The sequence below is a fragment of the Arvicanthis niloticus genome, chromosome 2, assembly GCF_011762505.2.
Source record: "Arvicanthis niloticus isolate mArvNil1 chromosome 2, mArvNil1.pat.X, whole genome shotgun sequence".
Taxonomy (NCBI): Eukaryota; Metazoa; Chordata; class Mammalia; order Rodentia; family Muridae; genus Arvicanthis; species Arvicanthis niloticus.
In genome coordinates, this window is record NC_047659.1 from 15,064,798 (window position 1) to 15,076,661 (window position 11,864).

Sequence of the window (11,864 nt, forward strand, 5' to 3'; positions counted from 1 at the left end):
CCAAAATTATACTGTGCTTAAATGTTGCTAGAGAAAAAGTTCTGGGCAAGACTCTATAAGTCTTAGTCCAGCAACAGTTATAATAAAATTGGATTGAGCTGAGTTTTATTCTTGTCTCTTTATAAAACAAACTCACAGAATCAATTAAGCAGGGTCCTTAATTGGACTACAAAAAACAATTTCTAGGTCCTCTGCATATATGCTGTGGTTGTTTAGGTTTCTGTGGGACTCCTTATTTTTTCTTTCTTTTTTTCCTTTTTTTAAATTTAGATATTTTATGTTTACATTTCAGATGCCTTCCCTTTCCCCATTTCCCCTCCCTAGAAACCCTTATCCCATCATCCCTCCTCTTTGCTTTTTAATTACATGCAAGTATTAAGGTCAGTTCTAGGTCGAGGAATGAGGAATACAATAGATGCAATATAGTCAAGGAACAAGCAAGAGACTAAACAAAATTCCATGAATGCTCTCATAATCACTATTCTAAAGGCTTGTCAGGATGACCAAAATATCTGAGCCAACTTCCCTGTCCTAGCTCAAAGTCATTTTCATGTCTGAAGCCTAATTCCTTGTTCTAGCCTAATATTTAGATTCCTGCCTGAAATTACTTCTTTGTTTTAGCCTAATGTCAGATTCCTGCCTGAAGCCCACTTCTTGTCCTTGGACAATGTCATATTTCTGCAAGCAGCCCATTTCCTTGTCCTTGGCCCATGTCAGATTCTTGCCAGGCAGCCCCAAAATCTCTCTGCCTCTCCTCCTTTTTTATTTCATAAACAAGACTGTTTCTGTGGGACTCCTAACAGTGGGAGTAAGAGTGTCCCTGATTCATTTGCCTGGTCTTGGGACCCTTTTCTTCTATATGGTTGCCTTGTCCAGCCTCAATAGAAGTTTGTGTCTAGTCTTATTTGCATCTTGTTATGCTGTGTTTGGTTGATATCTCCTGGAGGCCTGATCTTTTCTGAAGTGAGGTTGAGGAGCAGTGAATCTAGAGGAAACAGAAGGTGGAGGGGACTATGAGGAGTAGAGGGAATGGAGGCTGTGGTTGGGAAGTATTGCATGAAAGAATAATAGATAGATAGATAGATAGATAGATAGATAGATAGATAGATGATAGATAGATAGATAGATAGATAGATAGATAGATAGATAGATAGATAGATAGAAAGAAAAGCTGGAGAGATGACTTAGTGGTTTAGAGCACTGGATACTACTCCAGAGGACCTGGGTTCAGTTCTCAACACCCACATGGCAGCTTACAACAATCCATATACAACATGGTATCTGGTGTCTTCATCTGGATTCTGCAGCTAACACACATACATGTTGACACACAGATCTACATGAAAACAAAACACCTATGTACACACAATAATGAACAAAAATAAAATAATAAAATTTGGAAGAAATAATTATGCAGAATTACCCCCATTCAGTTGATTGGATAGGATTTTTTGATATAAAGATAATTGGGGAGAAAACTAGTTTTGAAAAGTCTATATGTAAAGTGAGGATTAGGAGAATAAGATAAAATATCTTATTCATCTTACTATTGCTAATACCTATTTTAAAAGATACATATACTTCATTTCAAAAAAGGACAAATAGTAACAAAAAAATTAAGAGAAATAATTATTATCTAAAAATCAAGAGAAACAAGGTGTGGGTAGATCTCAAGGGCAGAGTGCTTGCCTGGCGTGTATGAAAGCCTGGGTTTGTTTCCTAGCATTGCAAAAGAAATGGAGGTGAGATGTTTAATGTTCCTCGTAAAGGGAGATACATACAAATTTAGATACTTTGGTTCTTTTGTACTTATGAAGTTGTGAATGACTCCAACATAATCCTAATTGCCCAGTAGTAATATAGTGTTATGATGTACAGTGGTTAAGAAGATGGTCTCTATGAATAGACACTAGGAGGAATTATCCTCAGATCATGATCCTCACTGGGCACCTATCTTCTCATCTGCAAGGGTAATAATGTAGCTTATTTTCTTACTTGGGATCATATACTGAACTGTTCAGGAAGAATTGACTTTTTAACAGAAACATGGAAGAAAGGCCCATTTTTTCTAGCAGTTGCTGTCCATGAAATGGTATGGCTGATATGCTTTATGTAGGCTACCTCACTTAAAACTTTCAGATGTTTTGAAGGAGTGTCTCACATTCACGTGGTTTTTTTTAGAGAAATCAAGATGGTCATGATATCCATTACACTCTGAAGGTCTTTTTCCATCACATTTTAGTGAGGGTAAAGATAGAATCTGTGTTGTCCAACACAGAAATGGGAGTCCCACCAGGATAGCTAGTCTAGCTGAAGAACATGCCAGCAAGCGATTCAGAATAGCACTCCTGAGACATGTACCTTACAGCCCTTGAGGAAAGGAATGCCCCCAGGTCTCCTAGGAAGCAGAAAGAACTGGCTGAAGAACAAGCTCTGCAGTGACACTGGGGTTGGCTTTAACAAGTACTTTGGGAGATGATCTGACAGGAGTCTTTATAGTTCTAAGAAACCCCTGTCCTTTTTGGTCCAAAAAAGCAGAAAGTGAGTCATGTACCCTAAGTGTTCTCAAAGAGCACTAGACTCAATTGATGTCAGCTTTACTGATCAACTCAGAGATCTCTGTCAGGTCTTCACTGAAATGTTTCCAGCTAGAGGATAAAACTTGAGAAATTGAAGATGCTTGAGTTTGATACACACTGACAGGTGAGGACCTATAAAGGATAATATTTACCTTCATTCATCCTAAACACACACACACACACACACACACACACACACACATCTTGCCCCACAAACAGATAAACATTTTATGGATATGAAGTCTGAGTCTCTTCTTAAGATTAGAAGTCTCTCTGTAAGCCACAGAGAAAAGAGAGAACTGAGTGATCATGAATCTTCTAAGGCATAGCCCTTACAAAAGCCAGCCTACTCTAAATCCAAGAACTGCAGACAAAGCTTTTTGCAGAAAAGAGAACAAAGAACTGAAAACCTTTATTTTCCTCTTCTCCGTTGAAAACCAAGTAACATGGATAGATAGTAAAACCACAGCAGTGAAGAAAGAGGGTCTTAAATTCCAAGCCCCAGTTGCCAAAGTGAGATATAAAAAAGGAGGGAGAGAAAACAGATAAAGGAGAGCCTTTTTGAGGACACCCTAACAGTGGCTGCAGTGGTGGTATGTTGTTGCCCTCAGCCCTCATGTCTAGTGTTCACAGTTAGGGGAAATGTCAGGACTGCTTTGAATGGATGAGGCTAAGTCCTAGGATTAGGAAGCAGTTAATTTTTTTCCTTCAAAGTCATTTTCAGTGTCCATACAGAAAGCTTAACATACACAGATGCACGTGAATATGTTTAGGTATGTGTGCATGCATTGGGAGAAGAGGGAGACAGATGAACAAGATCTATTTATCCTTTCTAAAGCACCAACCTAAAGTACTTTTCAAATACTCCCAACAAGGTCATGCTTAATTCCTGGCTTCTTCAAGTAATAAGTGCTGACTTCTCTAATCAAATTGATCTCTTTTGTGTAGACCCTGCTGCAGCACAGAAAGGAACATTTGCATTTGCTTATTATTTTAACTGTTCTATAAAATATCTTCATGAGTATTTTTATTTCCAGTGATACTCATACATGTTCATGGGCAAGGATCACATATTTTTCCCTTTCCATACCACATAGTTCTGGCAATATATATTCATATATATGAGCTGATCTAATGATTAAATTTAGGTATACAGAAATTTTATTTGCACAGACAACAAGAGCTACATAGCATGGGAAAACCAAGTAGAATAAACCAATCTGTTGCCTCAGACTTCCTTCTTCTGGGACTCTCTGAGCAGCCAGGGGAGCAGCCTCTTCTATTTGGCATCTTCCTGGGCATGTACCTGATCACTATGGTGGGGAACCTACTCATCATCTTTGTCATCAGCTCTGATGCACACCTACACACTCCTATGTACTTCTTCTTGGCGAATCTCTCCTTAACTGATGCCTGTTTCACTTCTGCTTCAGTTCCCAAAATGCTTGCCAACATTTATACGCAGAGTCAGACCATCTCCTACTCTGGGTGCCTTACCCAGCTGTATTTCCTCCTGATGTTTGGTGGCCTTGACAACTGCCTTCTGGCTGTGATGGCATATGACCGATATGTAGCCATCTGCCAGCCACTCCATTACAGCACAGCTATGAGTCCTCAACTCTGTGCATTAATGCTGTGTACATGCTGGGTACTGACCAACTGCCCTGCCCTGATGCACACACTGCTGTTGACCCGTGTGGCTTTCTGTGCCCACACAGCCATCCCCCATTTCTACTGTGATCCCAGTGCTCTGCTGAAACTTGCCTGTTCTGACACCCACATTAATGAGCTGATGATCATTACCATGGGCTTGGTGTTTCTCACTGTTCCTCTTATGTTGATTGTCTTCTCCTATATCTGTATTTCCTGGGCTGTGTTGGGCATCCCTTCTCCTAGAGGGCGATGGAAAGCCTTTTCTACCTGTGGCTCCCATCTTACAGTTGTTCTTCTCTTCTACGGATCTCTGATGGGTGTGTATTTACTTCCCCCATCAACTCACTCTACAGAGAGGGAAAGTAGGGCTGCTGTTCTCTACATGATTGTGATTCCCATGCTGAACCCATTCATCTACAGCTTGAGGAATAGAGACATGAAAGAAGCTTTGGGCAAACTTTTTGGTGGTGGAAAAGCAGTTTTCTTACTGTAACTTTAATGCTTAATCCATTTGCTGTGATCAAATCACGCCTTCCATAACTTCAGTGATTCTGAGTTAAAGCAAAAGAAAATGGTTATTTACCTCCTCCATGCTGTGATGTGAAATGAGATCTTATACCTCCATTCTTCTTGACCTTAGTCTGACTACCATTGCTGACAACAGAATCTCATCCCTGGTCCTCAGCATATCAACCAGGATGAACTAAGTTGCATGTTGTCTATCCAGGAGCCATCAATGCAACCATGCAATGAGATGAAGAGACAAGGATACCAACATTTTCTGGCCATCTATACAATCACTCATTGTTCAACACATCAGATCTTTTGAGAGAAAGACAGAGAGAGAGAGAGAGAGAGAGAGAGAGAGAGAGAGAGAGAGAGAGAGAGAGGTGAAACTATATCCTAGAATGTAAATAAGTTTTGCCAAAATGTAAGTAGATTTGAGTCCAGTGCCTGTGGCTTCTATTTTGTCACACTGTGCTGACAATAGCAAGGAAGACTTCAAAAGAATACACATACTATCAAGCTATGACCATAAGTGACAAATTTCAAAGTAATACATATGCTATGGTATGTCCTTTCTGTTCATTTCTTTATCTTTTGTTATTGTAATGGATATTCTCAAACAAAACATTTCTTAAGTGCCTACAATGTGCCAATTTTATATTTAGAAGTACATGGTTCAATCTATGGAGTTTTATAGTAAACATTTCTCTTTTTTGGTTTTTGGAGACAGGGTTTCTCTGTGTAGCCTTGGCTGTCCTGGAACTCACTCTGTAGACCAGGCTGGCCTCAAACTCAGAAATCCACCTGCCTCTGCCTCCCAAGTGCTGGGATTAAAGGCGTGCGCCACCACCGCCAGGCCATAAACATTTCTTAATATTAGAAGAAAATCAAGTGTTAGAAGTTTTGAGAAGAGTAATGATACCAAAATCAGTCTGGTGGAACTTAAGATCAAAAAAATTCACAAAGCTTAACCATGTTTGTTTTTTATTTATCAATTGTGAAACTTTCATAAAGAGCCTTTATATATTTTGTTACATGTACACATATCACTTTGGGTTGCTATAAGTGTAAATTCAAATGAGTTTTTAATTTTGAATAACATTTGTTCACCCCTGGTACATAAGAAAGAAATTAATGATCTGAGAAAGGTAGTACCTGCTTGTAATCCTAGCACTCAGAAATCTGAGGAAGGAGAATTAGCATGAGCTACATCATGAGTTCAAAGCCAGCCTGAGATACACAATAAGACAATGTCAAAAAATAGTAAAAGGGCCTCTAGTTGCCATCCTGTGTCCCTGCATGTATGTGCCTTATCTCAGCTGGTCTGCAAGAGACGCCTTGAGCATGAACCTCAGTCCCCTGCACGTCCACATTTCCACCCCAACAAGATGAAAAAAACAATCATGAACCAGGAAAGACCTGCCCAACCACAGGCACAAGTGCATATTGGTGGGAAAGGAACCTCTTGTAGAAAGACAAATGTATTTCTATGAACAGCTACAGCAGACTATAAAAAACTGCAGTTCTCCTTAAAGAAGTTATGGGTAAACAATGTCTCTAGTATTGAAGAGGTAAACATGTTTACAAATCAAGAAACTGCGATCCATTTTAATAACCCTAAAGTTCAGGCATCTCTGGCAGCAAACACCTTCACCATTATAAGCCACGCTAAGACAAAGCAGCTGACTGAAATTCTTCTCAGCATGCTAAGCCAGCTTGGTGCAGAAGCCTGACTAGTTTAAGGAGAGAATGATGATGATGAAGTTCCAGATGGTGGAGAATTGTGATGAGGCTTTTAAGAATGAGGCAGACTGAATGGAGGCAACTTCTGAAAAGGTGACTTTGCAGAAGTTACAGGAGCTGCTATTTTACATCATAGCTGCTTTTTAAAATTCTTTTGTTTATGGATCTGATAAAATCTAGATCTCTAATATTTTTAAACCCAATCCCCCTGGATACTACAGCTCTTTTCAGTTTTTGCTTATATCTGATTCATTCTTTGCAGCAAATTAAGCTGAAGAAGCCTGGAAATAAAGTTTGGAAAAAATTGGAAAAGATTAATAAAATTCTTTGCCTAGTTAAAAAAAGCTAGTAAAAGGAAAAACTGAACTTTTGTGTATTGCCTTTTATAAACCTTGGTGTAATTTCTTACTGAATCCATGAGGGCTTCTTTGCAGTTACTTCAGTTTTCTGCACTACCATGTTACCCGCAAACAAAGACAGTTTTGTGGTTTTTTTTTCAATCCATACATGTTTAATTTTCTTTTCTTATCATAGTCCATTAGCTAAAATTTCCAAAATGGCATTGAACAATTGTGGTTTAAAAAAAAGCCCTTTATGCCTGTTTCTAGTATTAATGGGAACACAGCTAGTTGCTGGCCACTAAACATGATGTTTTCTTAAGATTGTCATAAATATTGTTTATACAATGTAGGCAGTTACTCTCTGTTTCCAATTTGTTGAGTTTTTATTGATGATATATGAATTAAAGTTGAATTTTATCTAAGACTTTTCATATATATTTTGTTACCTTTTCTTCTTTACTCTGTTGATGTGATAATATACAATAATTGTTCTTCTAATTTTAAGTAGCTTTGCATAGCTAAGATTGAATACAACTTGATCATGATGTATAATTCTGGTTTTGGTCTTGTATTTAATTTTTCACTATTTTATGGAAGATACTGCACAAAATTTAATGAGAGATATTGGTTAGCAGTTTTCCTTTCTTATATCATCTTGTTCAAGCAATTTGTATTGTGATGGTAATTTTACACTCCCCTGGCTTCTGTTTATTAGAAGAGATTCTAGACAATTGGTATATATAAGGGAAATTGTTGCGGCCTGGTGCCTCCTGTTTGGAAAAGTCATTAATTGTTAATTATTTAGTTAATAGGTATAGATCTATTGATTTTGTTAAATTCTTCTTGTGTGGGTTTAAGCAGACTGTGACTTACAAGGAATTTGTCTAGTTCTTTTAAACTAGCAAACTTGTGGGCATGAGGTTTCCTTTAATATTCCTTTGTTAAATGTTTCATTATTTGTGGTTCTGTACTGAATCCCTCTTAATCACTTCTGATTTCAGTTTCTATCTCCCCTTCCCTTAGGCCTTCCTCTTTCTGCTTCTCTTCTTCATTTGTCTTCTTTATGTTCATTTCTCCTACTAGAGGCATTGTTTTATTGATATTTGGATTGAGTTGTAGTGGTTCAGACCTAAAATCCAAACCTGTGGAAACTGCAGAATCCTGAGGTCAAAGATAGCCTGTCTCGCATAACAAAACACTCCCTCCAAAAAAATGTAGGTTTACTGATCTTTACAATGGGTCAGGTCATGGTGTCATTGGCCCTCTTGTGATGTCTTGGTCCAGTTTAATAGATTTCTGCTCAATTACTACTTCTCTTACACTAGATTTGATTTTTCTCTTTTCTCCAGTTTTCTTAGGTAAAAACTTGGTGTATCGAACTTACATTTTTCAATGTATGCTTAACATCAAAAAGTGCTTCTTTCTAACTCATCTGGATGGAGTTGGGGTTTTTACTTAAATAGCCAAAGGCTCATATTTCAAGGTTTAAAAAATGCCTTCCTGGCTAAAGTAGCTTCAAAATCTGGACTTGCGTTTTGATTTTGCACTTTCCATAGTATTTATAATCACTCATTGCTTAATTATTGCACTTCTCTCAAGAGTATATGTAAAGTATTTCATTCCAATGTTTTATTTACCCTAATTCAGAAAATTAGTCCAAATTGTCTGGCTTTGGTTCAGCAGATCTGAACTTCATAAAGATGTCTCTCTATTGTAATTTTAAAGACTTTTGTATCCATGGCATACTCACCATTGGTTTCAACCTTTTCATGGCTTTCTCCCCACATGGCATGCCTGATATTTATTTTCCTTTTTCTTTTCATTTGTTTCTTTCTCTCCCCATTTAAGTTTTCCCCTTAGTGTGCATATTTTTAATTTAATTTTAATTTTTTTACTTATTTACTGCACATCCTGCTCACTGTCCCCTCCCAGTCACTCCCTCCCACAATCCTTCCCTCATCCCACCTCCCCTTCCCCTCTGAGCAGGTGAGAGGTCCCCTTGGTATCTCCAAACCCTGGCACTTCAAGTCTTTGCTCGGGTAGGCATTTCCTCTCCCAGTGAGGCCAGACAAGGCAACCTAGCTAGAAGAGTATATCCTACATACAGGCTACAGCTTTTGGGATAGCCTCTGCTCCAGTTGTTCAAGACCCACATGAAAATCAAGCTTCACATGTGCTACATATGAATGGGAGTCATACATATGAATGGGAGTCGGTTGTTGGTTGAGACTCTGAGAGCCCCATGGGTCCAAGTTAGTTGACTCTGTTGGTCTTCCTGTGAAGTTCCTATCCCCTTTGGGGCCCACAATCCTTCATCCCATTCTTCTATAAGAGTCCCCAAGCTCCATCCACTGTTTGTCTGTGGATGTCTGAATCTACCTGAGTCAGCTGCTTGGTGAAGCCTCTCAAAGGCCAATATCCTCCTGTTTGCAAACATAACAGAGTATCATTAATAGTGTCAGGAATTGGTGCTTGCCCATGGGATAGGTCTCAAGTTGGGCTGGTTATTGGTTGGCCATTCCCCGGTCTCTGCTTCATCACCAATGCCTGCATTTCTTGAAGACAGGATAAATTTTGGGTTAAAATTTGAGTTTAACACTTTGTGGGTGGGTTGCTGTCTATATTGTTCCACTAGGCTTCCTGCCTGGTTACAGGAGGTGGCTTCTTCAAATGCCATATTCCCAAAGTTTTGAGTCACAGTTAAGGTCATTCACATTGATTCTTGGGTGCCTCCTTTATCCCAGGTCTCCATCTCATCCTGAAGATTCCCCCTACCTCCTCATTCCCATCAATTGAAGATTTCCATTCATTTTCATGACCATATAGCTATCACTCCTGTCCTTCCCCAGATCTTATCCTGACTCCCCCATTTGCCTTACCATCCCTGAGTTCCCTTCCTCCATCTACCTCTTGTTACTATTTTATTCCCCTTTCTAAGTGAGATTCAAGCTTCCTTGTTTGAGCCTTTCTTCTTGTTTAGCTTCTTTGGGTCTGTGGAGTATAGCCTGGTACCTGTGTTTTATGGCTAATATCTGCTTATAAGTGAAAACATACTATGTATATCATTTTGGCACTGGGATATGTTACTCACAATGATAATTTCACATTCCATCGATTGGCCTGTAAAATTCATGATGTGTTTGTTTTGGATTAAGGACTTCAACATAAAACCAGAAACACTAAATCTCAGATGGTAAATAACCTTGAACCCATTGATGCAGGAGACAATTTCCTGAACAGAACACCAATGGCTCAGGCTCTAAGATCAACAATTTATAAATAAGACCACATAGAACTACAAAGCTTCAGTAAGACAAAGGAGACTATCAATAAGACACAGCAGCAGCATACCGATTAAGAAAGGATCTTTATCAATCCTACATCTGACAGAGACTAATACCCAACATTTACAAAGAACTCAAGAAGTCAGATACCAACAACCCAAATAACTAAATTTAAAAATGGGATACAGAGCTCAACAGAGAGCTCTCAACAGAGGAATCTCTATTGGCCAAGCGTGTAAAGAAATGTTCAAAGTCCTTAGTCATCAGGAAAATGCAAATCATAACTACTTTAAGGTTCTACCTTGCAACCATCACAATGGCTAAGATCAAAAACTCAAGAGATAGAATGTGCAAGCAAGAATGTGAAGCAAGAGGAATACTTCATTGCTTTTGGGAGTGAAAACTTGTAAAAAAAACCACTGTGGAAATCAATTTGGTGGTTTCTCAGAAAACTGGGAATAGTTCTACCTCAAGATCCAGATAATACCACTCCTGGGAATATTCCCAAAAGATGCTTCAACATTGCTCAAAAACACTTGCTCAACTATGTTCATAGCAACTTTATTCATGATAACCAGAAACAGAAACAACCTAGATGTCCTTCAACCAAAGAATGGATAAAGAAAAGGTGGTATATCTAAACAATAAAATACTATTCAGCTATTAAAAACTTAATGTACATTTTGTAACTATTAGTGCTATTTTATTGAGGAAATGAAAGTGCAACATTAATAAAAATGTGGTAGTTTTTATTATTTGAAAATTCCATGAGTTCATACAATATATGTTGGCACATCCACCCACCATCACCTTCCCCCAATTTCTCATAGTGCCTGTCCCCATCTCATTCCCAAATTCATGTCCTTTTCACTTTTTGTTATGAGTAAATCCATTAGTTCAATTAGTATTGCCAGTTTCATTTATTGTTTGGCCATCCACTAGGGAATGAGCAGCCTACCAGTATTCATAAACCCAAAGAACAATGATTCTTCTTCAACATCTATCAGCTACCAAAAGTATCTCCTTTAGAGACCAAGAGGCTTGGGGCTCCTTCATCTACATTGTAATATTGACTGGCTTGATCATGTTCAACTGCCCATGGCTGCTGTGAGTTGATGCATGTAACAGCTCTGTCATGTCAAGAGGTCAGTGTTTTGCTGCTCTTCTTTCATTCACTGACTCTTTACCACATTTTTTCATGAAGTTTCCTGAGCTTGTGATAGTGGGAAGTTGATAAAGTTAACCCAAATATATATATGAACACTCAGATATTTATATTCACTACTTTGACCACTTATACATCAAAGCATATGCATATTATATATATATATATATATATATATATATATATATATATATGTTTTTAATTGGTTTATAAACCAGTAGTGTTTCTTGGTTTCTGTAATCCTCCTACCCTCTTCTCTTCTCAAGCTCCCTATTCCCAATTAAACCTTCAACACCAAGCACAACATCCTTCATTTTTTCCTGTCACCTGTACTCTAGGGTACCCTCCAATTGAATTTTTTTGGCTTGGAAGATTATAAGTTTCCACTTATGTTTTTATGCATCCATATCATCCTAGTGAGAGAGGACAAAATAAGGAATACATATGACCATAAATGTTGTCACACATGTGGCAAAAGGAGGGTCTCATATACTGCTGGTGGGAATGTAGATTAATGAAGCCTCTTTGGAAATCCCTCTGGATGTTTCTCAAAAAGCTAAAAGTAGAACCATCCTATGATTCAGCTATGTCA

The 11,864-nt window shown here is 38.3% G+C and overlaps 1 protein-coding gene and 1 pseudogene across 2 annotated transcripts; both read left to right on the forward strand.

The window, feature by feature from the left end:
* Positions 1 to 2,460: 2,460 nt before the first annotated feature.
* LOC117704095 (olfactory receptor 1N2) lies at positions 2,461 to 10,825 on the forward strand. 2 transcript variants are annotated; one of them, XR_013108549.1, is made up of 2 exons: positions 2,461 to 2,703; positions 9,979 to 10,825. XR_013108549.1 is itself a non-coding variant. In XM_076928629.1 (2 exons), the coding sequence occupies exon 2, from the start codon at positions 3,772 to 3,774 to the stop codon at positions 4,723 to 4,725; it is 954 nt and encodes a 317-aa protein (XP_076784744.1). In that variant the 5' UTR covers positions 2,461 to 2,703; positions 3,528 to 3,771; the 3' UTR covers positions 4,726 to 6,564. The 2 variants fall into 2 exon arrangements, 1 of the variants encoding a protein (XP_076784744.1); XM_076928629.1 differs by lacking the exon at positions 9,979 to 10,825 and adding an exon at positions 3,528 to 6,564.
* On the forward strand, positions 5,990 to 6,554 carry LOC117704507 (transcription factor BTF3 homolog 4 pseudogene; annotated as a pseudogene).
* Positions 10,826 to 11,864: the final 1,039 nt, after the last annotated feature.